The sequence below is a fragment of the Notamacropus eugenii genome, chromosome 3 (genome assembly GCF_028372415.1).
Source record: "Notamacropus eugenii isolate mMacEug1 chromosome 3, mMacEug1.pri_v2, whole genome shotgun sequence".
NCBI lineage: Eukaryota > Metazoa > Chordata > Mammalia > Diprotodontia > Macropodidae > Notamacropus > Notamacropus eugenii.
In genome coordinates, this window is record NC_092874.1 from 369,958,426 (window position 1) to 369,973,969 (window position 15,544).

At 35.8% G+C, this 15,544-nt stretch overlaps 2 protein-coding genes across 15 annotated transcripts in view; one reads left to right on the plus strand and one right to left on the minus strand.

The window, feature by feature from the left end:
• Nucleotides 1–7,525, plus strand: part of SECISBP2 (SECIS binding protein 2) — a 114,643-nt gene extending 107,118 nt beyond the window's left edge. The window contains exon 19 of the mRNA XM_072597401.1: nucleotides 5,782–7,525. The gene's annotated coding sequence lies outside the window, so the exon portion shown is untranslated. The remainder of the gene's footprint in view (nucleotides 1–5,781) is intronic.
• Nucleotides 1–15,544, minus strand: part of SEMA4D (semaphorin 4D) — a 203,552-nt gene that overhangs the window by 39,295 nt on the left and 148,713 nt on the right. For 13 of the 14 annotated variants that reach the window (XM_072597418.1, XM_072597413.1, XM_072597408.1 and 10 more), the window contains 6 exons: nucleotides 13,393–13,568; nucleotides 13,146–13,302; nucleotides 7,609–7,831; nucleotides 6,354–6,469; nucleotides 1,052–1,224; nucleotides 911–954 (listed from right to left, as the gene is read on the minus strand). In XM_072597418.1, the coding sequence (XP_072453519.1) occupies nucleotides 911–954; nucleotides 1,052–1,224; nucleotides 6,354–6,469; nucleotides 7,609–7,831; nucleotides 13,146–13,302; nucleotides 13,393–13,568 (889 nt within the window). The remainder of the gene's footprint in view (nucleotides 1–910; nucleotides 955–1,051; nucleotides 1,225–6,353; nucleotides 6,470–7,608; nucleotides 7,832–13,145; nucleotides 13,303–13,392; nucleotides 13,569–15,544) is intronic. The other variant, XM_072597415.1, reaches the window with a different exon arrangement.

The window sequence follows — 15,544 nt, forward strand, 5'->3', positions numbered from 1 at the left end:
TACATGTATTCTTCCAAAATAACTAAGGAATTATTGTAATTTGGAGCTTTCCACTGATGGACTTGTTCCCTGTTTGACTGTACAATGCTGAAATTTTTCTCACTACTTTAAGCCGCTAAGAGTATCAGCTTGTTTGACTAGTCAATCATGAGGTTCCTTTACTAAGCCAATTAGAGAGGAGTTCCCACCTGCTAAAGTGACCAAAGGACATAAACAAATTTGTTTACACGTTTTAAAACCTAATCACATTTATTAATCAACTGGAATGAGAGTGTCAAACCCCATCCCTGACATATGCATATGAAGTCAAGGAAAAGCTGGGCCTTTGCTAATAATTTACCAGTACAAATACACAGAAACTCCAGGCAATCTGTAGAAACAGGAACTCAAATTTCAAATTTTTTTCCAGGTAATAATTCCAGTATCAGGGAATGAATCAGCCAATAAATAGTTTTAATTGTTTTGTTGGTCAGCATTTTGGGTCAGCAGAATAAACGTTAGGCCATGCTTCTTTGTTTTAAAACTGCTTTTGATTTTTTCATAAAATAACAGATTTAGAGCTGAAAGTGATCACTGAGTTGAAAACCTCATGTTGTGATAAGACCTTTTTTCATGAACCCCATAATATGTAAAAATGGGATAGCTATATCTTAAAAGTAGGTGTCATACTTTAGGGCAGAAAACTTTTTATTTTTACAAATTAATAAATTGTAAAGCGTTTTATGCTTACACTTTTTTTTTCGTGTCAGAGAAATAGTAGACATTTTTGTTTGCAGGCCTTATTATACATGCACTGTCTAGACAAACTGATGGTAAAATATATGAAAACAAAAACATAAGCAAATAACTCCAATTCATCATGAAACTGAAAACATCATTTTGCAAAAAATGCTAACGTTGAAAAACTTACCAGTACAAGAGGATGCATCACCGTTCATTCTTTGAATCAAACTGCTGAAAAGATAATCAGATTGGAAGTTATACACATATCTTTGGTGAAAGACTGGAAATGAAAATATACAGTTCATCCTTACTGACGTTCTATGTTTACCTGTTGCTGCCATGTTCTTTGAAGATATCAACACAAGAGGCTTTTCGTGGATTCCATGCACAGTAGGGATCCCTGGCTAACACACAATCTACACATGTGCTGTGTTTTTCACAGAAAGCAACAGGAGACTGAACCACACCAGAGTTGGAACCAGCATAGATAAACCTTTTGCCCTGTAAACAGGAAAGGAAGAGGAGCTTAATCATTTGGGAATATGCATATTACTTGATCATAAAAAATCATTACAAACATTCATTTATCAAGCATGATACTAAAACATGGCAACTCTTAATAAAAGCTTGATGCATTAGAAGCACCCACTGAGGTAGTGCGGTATGACTGAAAAGGTACTGGATCTGCAGCCAGGAAGCCTAAACTTGAACCCCAGCTCTGTCACTTATTAGCTGGGTTATCTCTTGAGACCTCAGCTCCATATCTGTCAAAGGGGCATAAAAACACTACAGAAAGTCACTCTGATAATCACATCAAATGAATTGTTTTGTAACCATGAAATACTAGATCTGCCTCTTCAGGCCTAACCTCTTTTCTGACTTCCAGTCTCAAATCTCCAACTGCCTATTGGATAACTAGAACCAGATATCTCCAATGTCTCCTACACATCTCAATATTTCCCCTTAAGCTCTCCCCTCTTTCTACCTTACTAATAACTATTGGGAGCACCACCATCCTCCCAAGTTACCCAGGCTTGCAGCTAGGTGTTGGACTAGACATTTTCATTTCATTCCCCACAGCTCCCTTCCCTACTCCCACCTCCCACCCCCTAAGCAATATCTGATCTGTTACAAATTACTGGCAAAATCTTTCCTGTATGCCTCCTTCTGTTCTCTGACACTGCCACCATCTGGTATAGGCTTTCATCACCTCATGCCTGGATTACTGCAGTTATTTGCAGTTATTTAGTCTTCTTGTCTTAAGTCTCTTCCCACTACAATCCATCCTCATTCACCTGTCAAACTGATCTTCCAGAAGCACACATCTGATCATGTTACCTCCCTATTCAATACACTCTAATAGTTCCCTGCCGTATTCAGTATCAAATATAAAATCTTCTGTTTGGCTTTTAAAACCCTTCATAACCTTGTCCCCTCCTCCCTTTCCAGACCTCTTACACTTACTCCCCTCCACATATTCTAGAATTCAGTCACACTGGCCTCCTTACTGCCCTTAAAAAAAGAGTCTCCATCTCCTGACTCTAGATATTTTAACTCGCTGTCTGACATGTCTGGAATTCTCTCCTTCTTTATCTCCATCTCCTGGCCTCCTTGAGGTCCTAGCTAAAATCTCATCCTTTATAAGAAGCTTTTCCTGATCCCCTTTAATGCTAGTGTCTTTTCTCTAAGATTATCTCTAAATTGGGGCAGTTAGGTGGTGCAGTGGAGCACCAGTGCAGGAGTCAGGAGGACCTGAGTTCAAATCTCTCCTCAGACACTTGACGCTCACTAGCTGTGTGAACTTGGGCAAGTCACTTAACCCCAACTGCCTCATCCTGGGTCATCTCCAGTCATCCTGATGAATATCTGGTCATTGGATTCAGATGGCTGTGGAGGAGAAGTGAGGCTGGTGACCTGCACAGCCCTCCTTCACTCAAAACAAAGTCAAGTGCAAGTCATGTCATCATTTCTCTGATGGCATAGTCTTCTTCGGCAACGAAGGACGAACACACATTATCTCTAAATTATCATACATACACACACACACACACACGTATACCTTATTTTGTTTGCATGTAGTTTCCACTATTAGACCGTGAAGTGCTAATAAATGCTTGTTGACTTGACGTGATGACTTTGATAGGAAACCACTATACAACACTATCACCAACAGCTAAAGACCATCTCTGCTTAAAGATCTTTAGTAAAAGGGAACCTACTGCTTCTCAAGACAGTCCATTCCACTTTAGGATAACTGTGTTAGGAAGTTTTTCCTCCTATCTCCCTCTCTGCAACTTCCACTCATTATTCTAGTTTTGTCCTCTGAGCATCACCCTCTCTTACCTGCCCATGGTTGCTTCCATCTTCCCTCTCTTTTCCCCCATACACATATGTGTATACATACACACACATACAACACATATACACACATATAATGTCTTTTCTCTCTTTTTAAGTTTTATTGATGCCTTTTGTTTTTTTAAGCCACTGATATTTTCTGATATAGTTCTTGCTCACTGAACCCTCTTGTTAACAGAGACATACTTAAGCAAAATCAACCAACACAGTGCCTAGAGTATACACTGTTCTGTATCTGTGACTCCCCTTTCTATCAAGAGGGAATGTGTCAATTTTAAGTTGCTCAATTCCTTATGCATCAGATCAGTTTCTTTAGGATGACTTTCCCTTTTCCTCTTCAATGGAATTTTTTTTTGAGTGTCTTCAGAATTTCATTATTGAGAGCTTCTCACATTTCCTGTATTGACATCCTCTGTAGGATTTCAGACCAAGGCCTGTTCACTCTCTGAAGCTTTTGAAATCTGCCCCTCCCTAAGTCTAACATGCATTTTAGACAATTATTTGCCACATTCCACTAATTCTCTATCACAGATTACAGGATGGAACACTTAGCAGGGCCTGGATCTCAGAATTCCTAGAGAAAATTTATGTAATTCTGAACTCTGTGGCTCCTACCTTTTAGGAGCCATTTAATGAGGGTTACATCGCTGAATCCAGAACTTAAGAGGATGACAGAAAAAAACACTTCTGTTCTGAGACTCCCCTTGATTCACTTAGAAAATATCTGTACACACGAACTTCTACTGTACTCCAGTGCAAAGTAGATTATTCTTTTTTAACCTGTTCTTTCATTTTTAAATTCAATTTTATTTTCAGTTGATTCCTTTCCTCCTCTCTCCCACTTCCACCAATTGAGAAGGCAAGAAACAAGAAAATCCATTACAAATGTGTAGAGATATACAAAACAAATTCACACGAGTCATATTTTTAAAAAAAAGAAAGAGAAGACATATTACAGTTTGCACACTGAGCCTATCCAGTCTATCTAGGAATGGGTAGCTTTTTTTATTATGAATCCTTTGGAATTGTAGTTGGTCATTGTGTTGATCAGTCACTAAGTCATAAAGGTAACATTCACAATATTGCAGTTGTGTATAAAATTTCCCCTGGGTCTGCTTGCTTCACTTTGTATCAGTTCATACAAGTCTTCCCAGGCTTTTTTGAAACCCTCCTCTTCATCACATCTTAAAACATAACAGTGTTCCATCACACTCACATACCATACCTAGTTTAACCATTCCCAACTGATAAGCATCCCCTCAGTTTGAAAATCTTTGCCTTCACAAAAAGAGTTGCTATAAATACTTTTGTATATGTGAGTTCTTTTTTTCTTTCTTTGATTTCTTTGGAGTGTAGGTCTAGTAGTAGTAGTATTACTGAGTCAAAGAGTATACACAGTTTAATAGCTTTTGGGGAATGGTTTCAAATTTGTTTCCAGAATGGTTAAACTAGTGACTACTCCCCTTAGTAGTTGGGATAAGAAAACTCTTGGGAAAAATTTAGGAAGAGACAGAAAAAATATCTTTCATGGATTTGGGTAAATAGAGTAAGGAAATGATAAGTCATTCCCCTATCTTCTTTCAGAACATGGAAGCCATCAGTGCATGCTTTAATCTCCCAAACCCTCTGAGCTTGGCTCTGCAGTTAGCAGTATTCTGTTAGTATTTCAAAGTTTAGGGATGCTATGATACTACAACACCATACACTCCCCCTCATTTCTCCATGATTTAACTGTAGTCCAGAGCTTGCTGGAGAATACATCAGTGGCTGGTGAACTATGGTGGAGTGAGGATATGGTTTTGGTTCAGTCTCATCAAGGTTCATGACTTTAATTCCACGGATACATTATACACTCTAGTCTTTGCTTGTTTATTTCTTAAGTGTTTGATGGTGGTCAGAAGGGGACCTGGGAAAGGCTATGAGAAAATCTGAATCCATTCCTGCTATTATTACTGTAAAAGCAACGCAAAGCAGAAGCTTTAGAGACTGAGTCAACAGTATCAGTATCACATGCAAAGGGAAGATATTTTTCTTCCCTAAAGCAAGCAATAGTAATCAGAATTCTATTTCTCAGAAGAAACAATATTGCCTTGATTTTCACAATGTTTACAATGTAGTATATGATATAAACTAAAGAAGACAAGGATTTACAAGGATTTTATAGAAATTTTGGTTCTAAGGAAGGAATCAGCTTCTACACAGATCACTAGAAATAAAATCTAACCTAGTTATGACCAAATCTGTGGTACTACACTGCTTTAAAAATAACTCAGGATTGTATACTGCACTCCAAACCTTGCTTCTTAATATTAAAAAATGATCAGCTTCAAAGAAAATTTTAATAGAAACCTGTTTCACAAGGATTAATTTCCCCCTTTTTACATATATAGTACTCAAAATTCCAAGAATTGTTAATAATTATAAAAATTTTAAAGCTAGAAGCAACCATAAGGCTCATCTAGACTAGAGATGTCAAGCTTGTGGTACACTGGGTTACAAAACTCTTTTAAGTGTGACTGGGAACCAGATTAGAATATGATGGGGGAATGTTTAACAAAATAAATTAAACTATAACACAGATAATGTTAACTTGTAGTTTTCTATGTCAATATTCAGCCCACATTGATCTGTTTCTATTTGAGTTTGTCACCATTGATCAAGACCAACCTTTCATTTTAAAACCCTTTCATTCCTCTCTAGGTTATATTTTTGTCTCATCTCCACAGGACTAGAAATTTCCTCACCTCAAAAGCTCATTTTACCCCTGGACTACATCTCACAATGGAAGTATCCTCCATCCCTGAGGTTTCACCTTCTGATTGGCTATTTCCTCCCAGAACCTCCAGTTTAAAATGGAGGCCTAAGTCAAAGATGTCTTCATTCTCTGAGATGAGATGCTGACTCATCTGAGCAGGACTTTCTCTATCATACCCCAAACTGGGTTACTTTACCCCTTTGCCCCTCCTCTTTTCAGCTCCCTTCTGTATCTTAACCTATTAGAATGTAACTCCTCGAAGGTAGGGGCTGTCTTTCTTTTTGTTTGCAATAATTACTCAGCACTTAGTATGGTGTCTGGCACATAGGAACCACTTAATAAATGCTTGTTGACTGACTCAGGGATCTATAGATGAAGAAAATGAGTCCCAGGAGAATAACACTAGGAAGAGATTTCAGGTCTTAACAATTCTAAACATCTGTTCTTCTATATCACCACTATAAGAAAGACATGAACTAAAACAGGGTTCTGACCCAGTTCTACCTTTTGTCCTTACCTTCTTAGAGGAGAGCAGAAGGGTCTGAACTGGCTCAAAATCTTGGAAAAGTTGAGTTTCCTCAATGATGTGCATCCCATTTTCAGAGCTGACTGCTTTATGCAAAGCTCCTGTGTCTGAAATAGCCAAAGCCAACAATATCTCAGCGCCATCATTCCAACAGAAGATATAAAGTATGATAATGCTTAAATGAATTATGGCTCGACAGAAGATTCAAAGAAATAATTTAACATAGTATTATTATTTTTCTCAACAGCATTGACAGCAAACCCTTCTCCCCCTAAAAAAGTCCAATTTCTTCACCTCAACTGAGGCTCGTTAAAAAAGACACAAATATATGAAGAAATCAATTGGCAAAAAGAACTATATTTTTAAAAGATAAGGACAGCTGGAAACACAAGCATGCTGCCTGCTTCAGTTATTTTAAAATATGGCTCATCTTTTAAAAATAGGCGAATTTTAAATACTGTTGCTGACATAATATTACCTAAGTGTAAAATGTTTTCCTTGAAGTTATTTATAAGTTTATGATGAAATATTTTTACAATAGAGTTCAATTCAATTCAATTCAGCAAAAATTTATTACACACTCACTAGGTGCTGGGGAATAAAGAGTGAAAAACAGAATGATCTCTGGCCTCAAGGAGCATGCATGTTCCTAAGTTATTTCTGATTTTGGGGCCAAATGTGATTCTTAAAAATGTTGGTGTTTTGACCCCAAAAAGAAAAATGTGTTCTAAGTTAAGACTAATTTACAGAATGATCCTATGAACAAAATCTGCATGGAAATAACCCAACTGATGCTTTGGCAACAACAAAATTTCAAGTCATTTTTGTTGCAGAAAAAGGATAGTAATCTGTTAAAGAGTTAGGTTTTTCTTTCAATATAAAACTTGTTCTTCACTTTGTAAAGTGAATACATTGTGTTTGCTTTCCAGAGGAAGGATCTCAAACACAGAAATCAATAAATAGAGATGCCACTAAGTTTATCATATTTAATAGGTGCTAAAGCAGCATTATTTATGAAATACTGCTGTGGGAGCTAGCAACTTGTGCTGTCTATGGCTATTAGGAATATTTTCAAATTTCAACATAGCCTATTTTTTCATTGTATGGGCTATATTTTCATCAAAGACTTTGTGTAATCAATAAATAAATCTTAACTTTTTATCGAACTCTTCTAACTTTTTTCCTCAAGAATTTCATTGGTCTAAGGATGAACTAACGATATTTGAATAGCATCTTGCAAACCCACCTGTGCTAATGAACATGACATCATATACCGTCTTATCAAGTGCATGGATCCTATCAACCACAATTTGTGTGTAATTCACATCTCTTTTTATTAGTCTGGGTCTGTTTGTTATTGGAAACACAGAGTCATCCATTAAAGGGTGATCTTTCACAAACTGGAGTGTTTTGTCTGGCAAGTTCAAGGAGCTACTGTAGTTAGCTGCTCTTGCTTCATTGTTGATGCACTGTAAAAAGAAAATCCAGGAGAACAATCACAATTTGTTGATATTGAGACATTTCAGTCCTGTTCGATCCTTTGTGACCCCATTTGGGATTTTCTTAGCAGAGATGCTGAAGTGGTTTACCATTTCCTTCTCCAACTCATTTTTCAGATGAAAAAACTGAGGCAAACATAATTAAGTGACTTGCCCAGCGTTATGTAGTTCAGCACTTCTTAAACTGTGGGTTACAGCCCCATATGACCCATAGTTTAAGAAGCACTGAAGGAGTGGTGAATGGAAAATGTTTAAGAAGCCCTGACTAGCTGTAAATGTCTGAGGGCAGAATTGAACACAGGAAAATGAGTCTTCCTGATTTCATACCCAGCACTCTATCCACTGGGGCAGCACACCTAGATACCCTAATGATCACAATATTATCAGTCTTTTCATTAGCCTTTTGATAACAGCTTTCTAAAAGTTATTTATTAGGGATTAAAATATTATAGTTATATGCTTTGTATGTTTTAGGAACATTCTTTAAAAAAAACAACCACCTTACATCTTGAGAAAGAAGTAACAGTATTTTTAAAAATCCACAAAATTTATCTTCAAGTAATCAAAAAGCATGAAAAAACCCTTAGAAAATGCTTTTTTTAAAAAAATTGTGTATATGAAATTTACTTTTGTTTCTGTAAATGTCTGTGTATCTAGGTCATTTTCTTTTATGTAAGAAAAAAAGTGTTTTAGGCTTTTAAAAACACATCAAAACTCAATCAACATTTAAATGAGCCTCATATTTCTCATTTAATTTCTACTCAGCAATTTAAGAATACTGTTCCTAAAAAACTTTGACACAGTAATGCACATGTTAAGTATTTTTAAAATTTAGATGAACTGTTGGGGATTTTTATATTAGAATACAAGATAAACTAATACAGTAAAAGGTGTCAATGACAAGAAACACAGTTTTCTCTTCTTATTTCTGTAGCCCACTGATTTATAGGAAAACCAAAACATGTGACTATAAGTAGGTAATGAATATATTGGGAAAGGTAACTTTCTATTTAATACACTTTGATGGCTCAGCGATGTCAGTGAAGCTTGGAGCGTCCTTCAGTGATAAATATTGCAACACAGCTAGTCACATATTCCAGTGCCTTTTGGGTGAACTTCAATTTCTTCAGAGAAGAAAATTCCATAAATTTGCAGTTATATACCATCACCAACCATTACTTGAGTTTCAAAAAAATAAGTTTTTGTTGCAAGAAGTTTGGGTAGGTCATTAAAAATACTGCGCAAGTTTACAAAGGTAATTTTCCTCCCTTTAGTCAATTCTGGTACTAGTTCACTGTTAATCTACAGTTTCTTTCCAAGATATATTTACTGATGCACTAGCTCTACAGGCTGTCCATTAATTTATTACTCCATTTGTTTTTTCCTATGTGGAATGCTAGATCACAACTTTCTGGAGTAATTATGCCTCAGTGAGAATGCTTTCGAGTTCTGCAGGGCTTGATTTAATCATTACAGAAGTATATATCCAAAGAATACTTCTTCCATTTGAACTGTTTAAAAATGGTAAATATCTTTGGCAAGCACACATTTTATTCTTTGCTTGATATTAATAGACAATTAACAAAATTCTCTGTTATTATACTTCAAGGACTCCTGTATACAACTTTAACACATGAATAGAAGGTGACATGTGATAAGGGGAACTTTAAAAAGAAGTGTTTTGTTTTATGGAATCAGATGCTTTTTATCATCTAGCACTGTGGGATCTCTATACCTTTTAGTCAGTTATGCGACTGTAAAGATGAGGTCAATTATTGTCAAATGTAATTTGTCAAATTATGATTGTTCTCTTTTCATCAAGGATGCCCTCAATACATATGTAGATTATTATAATACATATTACAATTATTATCAGCGATTTTGAAGCAATGGAAAAGTAGACATATGGATGATTAGTCGCCAATTATTTTCTTCCTCACTTTTTTGAGTCATAAAGATGTCAGGAAAATTTTCTAAGAGTTTGATAATCCTTACATTCTTTCATATTATCTTTAGAATCAATCTCTTAACATCTGCAAATTATTTCCCCTCTAGCATAGACCATTCTATATATCTTTGTTGTAGCCCTGCTGCTTTTTCCATCTTTGCTCTATTTAGTGCTGTCTCTACTTCTTCATGCAGCACACTGAGGCTGGAGTGGTTTCACCATCATTAATGGAGAAAAGAGTTTATTATAAAAAATCTTGACACATCTATTTGTTCTTCTGATTTTGTCCTTAAAGCCTCCTGATATGATCTCAAAAAATATAGAAGGAGTGAGAAAGGAGGATGCACTGGGAGAAGGGAAAGGTAAAATGAAAAAGATTATTTCACAAAAAGAGGCAAGCAAGGAAGAGCTTTTTATAGTGGAGGGAAAAATGGGGGTGGTTGGGCAATACTTGAACTTCACTCATATGGGAATTGCTTCAAAGGAAGAATACTTAAACAAACACACAGACACACACTCAGTTGGGTATAGAAATCTATCTTACTAACATGGAAATAGGAGGGAAAGGGGATAAGGCAAAGGATAGGGGAATGATAGAAGGAAGAGCAGACTAAGGGAAGCAGTGGTCAGAAATAAAACAGACTTTTGAGGAAGGGAAGGATAAAAAGAGAGAGAAGAGTAAATGGAAGAAAATAGGATGGAGGAAAATATACAGTTAGTAATCATAACCATGAATGTGAATGGGATAAAGTTACTCATAAAATGGAAGCAGATGATAGCACAATGCATTAGAAACCAGGGTCAAACAATATGCTGTTTACAAAAGACACTTGAAATAGAAAGACACACACAAAGTCAGAATAAGAAAGAGGAGAATCTATTATGCTTCAGATGAAAAAAAAAAAAGCCAGGGTAGCAATCATGATCTTAGATAGAGCAAAGGCAACGATAGACCTAATTAAAAGAGACAATCAGGGAAACTACATTTTGATAGAAGGCATCATAGACAATAAAGTAATATAAAAATTTTTTACAGCAAGTTTCTCTGACAAAGGCCCTTTTAATTTATAAAAATAAGAGCTATTCCCCAATTGACAAACTGTCAAGAGAAAAGAACAGGTAGTTTTCAGAAGAAGATGTCAAAGCTATCTATAATCATACAAAAATGCTTTAAATCAATATTGATTAGAGAAAATTGAGTTGGAGATGGGAGGTACCATTTTATACCTGTTAGAAATGACAATTACTGCAAATGCTGAAGGAAAATAGGTATACTAATGAACTGTTAGAAGAGTTATGAACTAATCCAACCATTCTTAGAGAAAAATTTGCAAGTATGCTTAGAGGACAATAAAATTGTACATATCTTTTGACTCAGCAATACCGCTACTACTTGATCTGTTCACCAAAGAGATACAAAAAACCCTCTATGTACAAAAATATTTATAACAAGTCTTCTTTTGTGGTGGTAAAGAATTGAAAATGGAGAGGATGTTCATCAGTTGGGGAATGGATGAATAAATTGTGGCATATTATTGTGATGGAGTAGTACTGTGCTATAAGAAATGGCAAGCAGGATGGTTTCAGAAAAACATGGGAAGATCTACATGAACTGATCAGAGTGAAGTGAGCTGAACCAGATCATTGTACACAGAAACAGAAATATTATAATGATGATCAACTGTGAAAGACTTAGCTATTCTGATCAATACAGTGCTCCATGAAAATGCCAAAGGATTCATGATTAAAAAGGCTATCACCTCCAGAGAAAGAATAAAGATGAACTCTGAGTAGAAATTGAAATACTGTTTTCTCACTTTATTTTCCTTGATTTATTTGTATGATATGGTTAATATGTAAAGATATTTTGCATGATTTCACATGTATAATTGATATATTGATTGTCTTCTCAATGGGTGATGGATGGGTATAATGGAGGGAAAGAATTTAAAATTTAAAATTTAAAAAAGAATTTAAAAAAGTAATAAATAGTTTTAAATAAAAGAGTCAGGAAGTACTAGACATTCTGAACACTGTTTAATACCACAAAAAAATTTTTTAAATACTTTTTTAAAAGGCCTCCTAAGACGATGTGGCTTGGGGATCTTCCCAATCGTACCACAAATTTATTTTCCTTCCACTGCTTCTCTGTTTTATGAGATAACACTACTTGTAATCTTTCATTACCCTTCCCTACAAGATTTTACAAACAAGATTATATTCTAAATAGTATTGCTTTAGTTGCCATTTTTCTGTACTTGACAAGGAGACCAAAAGTTTGCTGGCTATGGCGGCTTCTTGGTTGCTTGATTTCTTCATTGCATGACAGGCAAAGCTGTGGAGTTAGATGAAGTCAGGAAGACCTGACCTCAAGTCCTGCCCCTGACCTTTACTAGCTGTTTTATCCTGGGAAAGATATTTAATTGTATTTTAGTTTCCTCGTCTCTAATATGGGGATAATAATACCTGCCTGACAGGGTTGTTGTGAGGACCAAAGGAATTAACATAAGTAAAATATTTTGCAAACTCTAAAGCTCTATAAAAATACTAGTTTTTATTGTCAATCATATTTCCTTAGTAAATGCTGATATTCTTTGATGATTTGTTTTCATCCATTTTAATTTTTTTTAGCAACAAGGTTAGGTAAATAAATCAGGTTAGATTTCTTTAAATTTTATACCATAACTTGAACTTTAATTTAGCAAACTGATATTCTAACTATACACAGAAGGATTATCTAGAAATGATTTCCACATTGGTAACCAGTTTTTTCATATTAAGATGTAAGCATTTCATTTTTAAGATGTTGGACATATTCAGTGCTTACTGACTTATACAAAACACATTCATGATATACAGGCATAAGGATCCCATATAGTCCACAACCTCTTTCATTTCTTATGTTTTTTCATTTTTTCATTTTTCATTTCATTTTCTTATTCTTAAAATATGAAAATATTCATATTTTCAAAGTTAATTTCAACTCTTTCCAACCTCCTCACTATTTGCAATAAATCTTGGTACATAAGCCACAATCATCTTCAGGTGGCAGTTATTGTTTTGCACCACGCAAATTAGAATGCAAAACACTGAAAAGATGTTAACAGAAAAACTAAGAATCATAAATTCATCAGTCCCTCCAGTCACAATCCACTTCTTCACTCTAGGAACCAATCCACAAGCTGACAGGGAAATTAAAAATTACCTAATCAATCAAATAGGCAATCATCGGATTTTTCATGTTGGTATCACCTTTGCAAGGGGTGTTCTACTTTGCCTCTTATAAAAAGAGAAGAAAGCTTAATCTATGTTCATCCTGACTGTTTCTCTACTCACTGCGCCTGGTCGAGGTTTGGGAATCTCTCCGCTGTAACGGACCCATTTTGTATGGGACTGTTCCACAGTGGCACTCTGCATGTATTTTCCTTTGGAGAATACTTCTTCCACCAGGGACATGTTGTATGCACACACTGCTGACAGTCCCACATTATTCCTAGGTAACAAAGAAGAAATTGTTTTTTTCTTGATGATAGTAACTTATTTCAGAAAAAGAAAACTGAAAAATCTATCTCATGGCACTTACAATTGTGGAGTGAAAACTGCATAAAACACAGGTTCTTTTAAATCTGGAGATTTGAGAACAAAGACATCATTGATCACATTGAAGATAAAGTTGCTTTCTGGTATGGAACAGATTAATCTGGCTTTCAGGAAGGAGGTCCATTTCTTCTGTAAAGTCCTTAAACCTCCTTGGTCCCCCTAAAATCCCAAGGAGAAAAGAGGATATAAACACATTTTCCATCATGATTAGACAGCTGTAAGGCATCTCCAAGAATTTAGATGTTATATTCCAAGAGAGGCAATGGAGTCAATCTATTGCAATGATATTCATTGTAGCCACAAATAAGTAGCATTGGTCTAAGTTAGGTTAAGCCAAAAAGAAATAACGTTCTAGGAAATTAAAAATTCAAATAAAAACTGAAAATCATTTACATATAGCAGTAGTATTGCCAATCTGGACCATGAATACATAGAGTAAATGTGACTTATGACTCTTAGGTTGGTAGACATTTAATTACCCATCAAAAAAAGGAAAAACAAAGTAAAGAAAGTGTAAGGAATAAACTACAGTTAAAAGTTACTGAGATTTCCTAGGCTTCATCAAAGCTTAAGTAGGTTGTTAAGTTTCTTGGTTATTATCAACAAAACTCTATTCCTAATTATCAACAGGATTTTTGCAAAATTCTCATGCACACATGAGAAAGTCTGCTACTAGCCCTAAGAGAGAGGATTCCCAGCAGTTGGTGGATAAGTATACTTAAAGTGATTAATCAGGTGTGCTGTCTTCCTGAGAGCTGTACCTGATATATATGCCTAAAAAAACCCCAAAAGTGTTAAGATTTAGAATCATTTTGAATTCTTGTCTCTGCTACTGCCTGAATGACCACAGGTTAAGTTCCTTCACCTATATGGACCTCAGTTCTTCTTCTATAAAATGAGGGGATGACTTCTACTGTTCATTCAAACTCTATATGTATCCTATCTATTCTATATCTATAGCTAATCTAGTCCTATGATTTAGAGTTTAGAGATGATCAGTTCTACACCCTCACTTCTCAAGTAAAGAAACTGAGGCCCATAGAGGTTAAATCATACACTCAAGGTTACACAGGTAAGTGGCAGAACTGAGAATGAACCCAGGTCCTTTAGCTCCATAGCCACTGCTCTTGATGATACACTACAGATTTAAAGTGTGGGTATCTTCTTCTCTACTGTAATATAAGCTTTGGAGGTACTGTCCCAATGTCAAAAGTATATAGGCACTAATAATTACTTATAAAACTCATAGAAGAGACAAGAGAAGACTTGGCTAAAGTTCCAAAGCTAGTCGAAACACAGGTCCTCTAAGTCTGAATACAATTATATTTTCCATGACAGGATGATAGAGTACAGAGAGCTCAGTGGAAATGGCAGTGAGAAAAGGATGAGGATGGGGGAGATGTAGTGTTGAGTTTAATATGGAGGCTGGCTGGGAAAGAAGAATCACAAGAAGTGGCTAGTGTCCTCCCATATTTTGCTGATCCTAAGCATCTCGGTCTCCAGGATGAGCAGGCTTATGGGAAGATAGAGGGATAAGAGTCTGCCCCTTCCTCACTCTAGTGCCAGAGCACCAGGATTGAGGATCCTTTAGCCCTAAAGTTTAGCGTATTAACTCAGAGGCCAAATAAAGGGTAGAGGCACTAAGGTAAAAAGCACATCCCCTCTTCCCAGAGGGAGGAATTGTCATTTCTTTAGGATGTTGGTATCTAGAATGGACCCTGCTCCCTTCATGCTAGTTCTGTCTCTGCTAGTTGACTATTATCTACTCTTTTAATTCCTTACTTTCTCACGTTACAGAGTCATAACTCAGAACTCACAAACGTCAACTCTTCCTACATAAAATCTTCTTTGATAACACTGGTCACTAATCTTTCCCTTCACAGAGCACTTTATTTTGCACTTCTCTAATAAACTTATAGAGTGCAATACTGTATATTATAGTTATCCCAATACTAGACTATATGATTCAAATGTTAAGGGACAATGTTTTATCTAAACTTTGAATATCTACCAGGGCCTAGCAAGGCGCTCTGTGTAAAGAAAGTGCTTGACAAGTATTTGATGAATGAATGAATGCTTTGATGTATTCTCAAAACTTTTGGTCGGTCTTCCCTGAAGAAATCCTTTCTATTCTT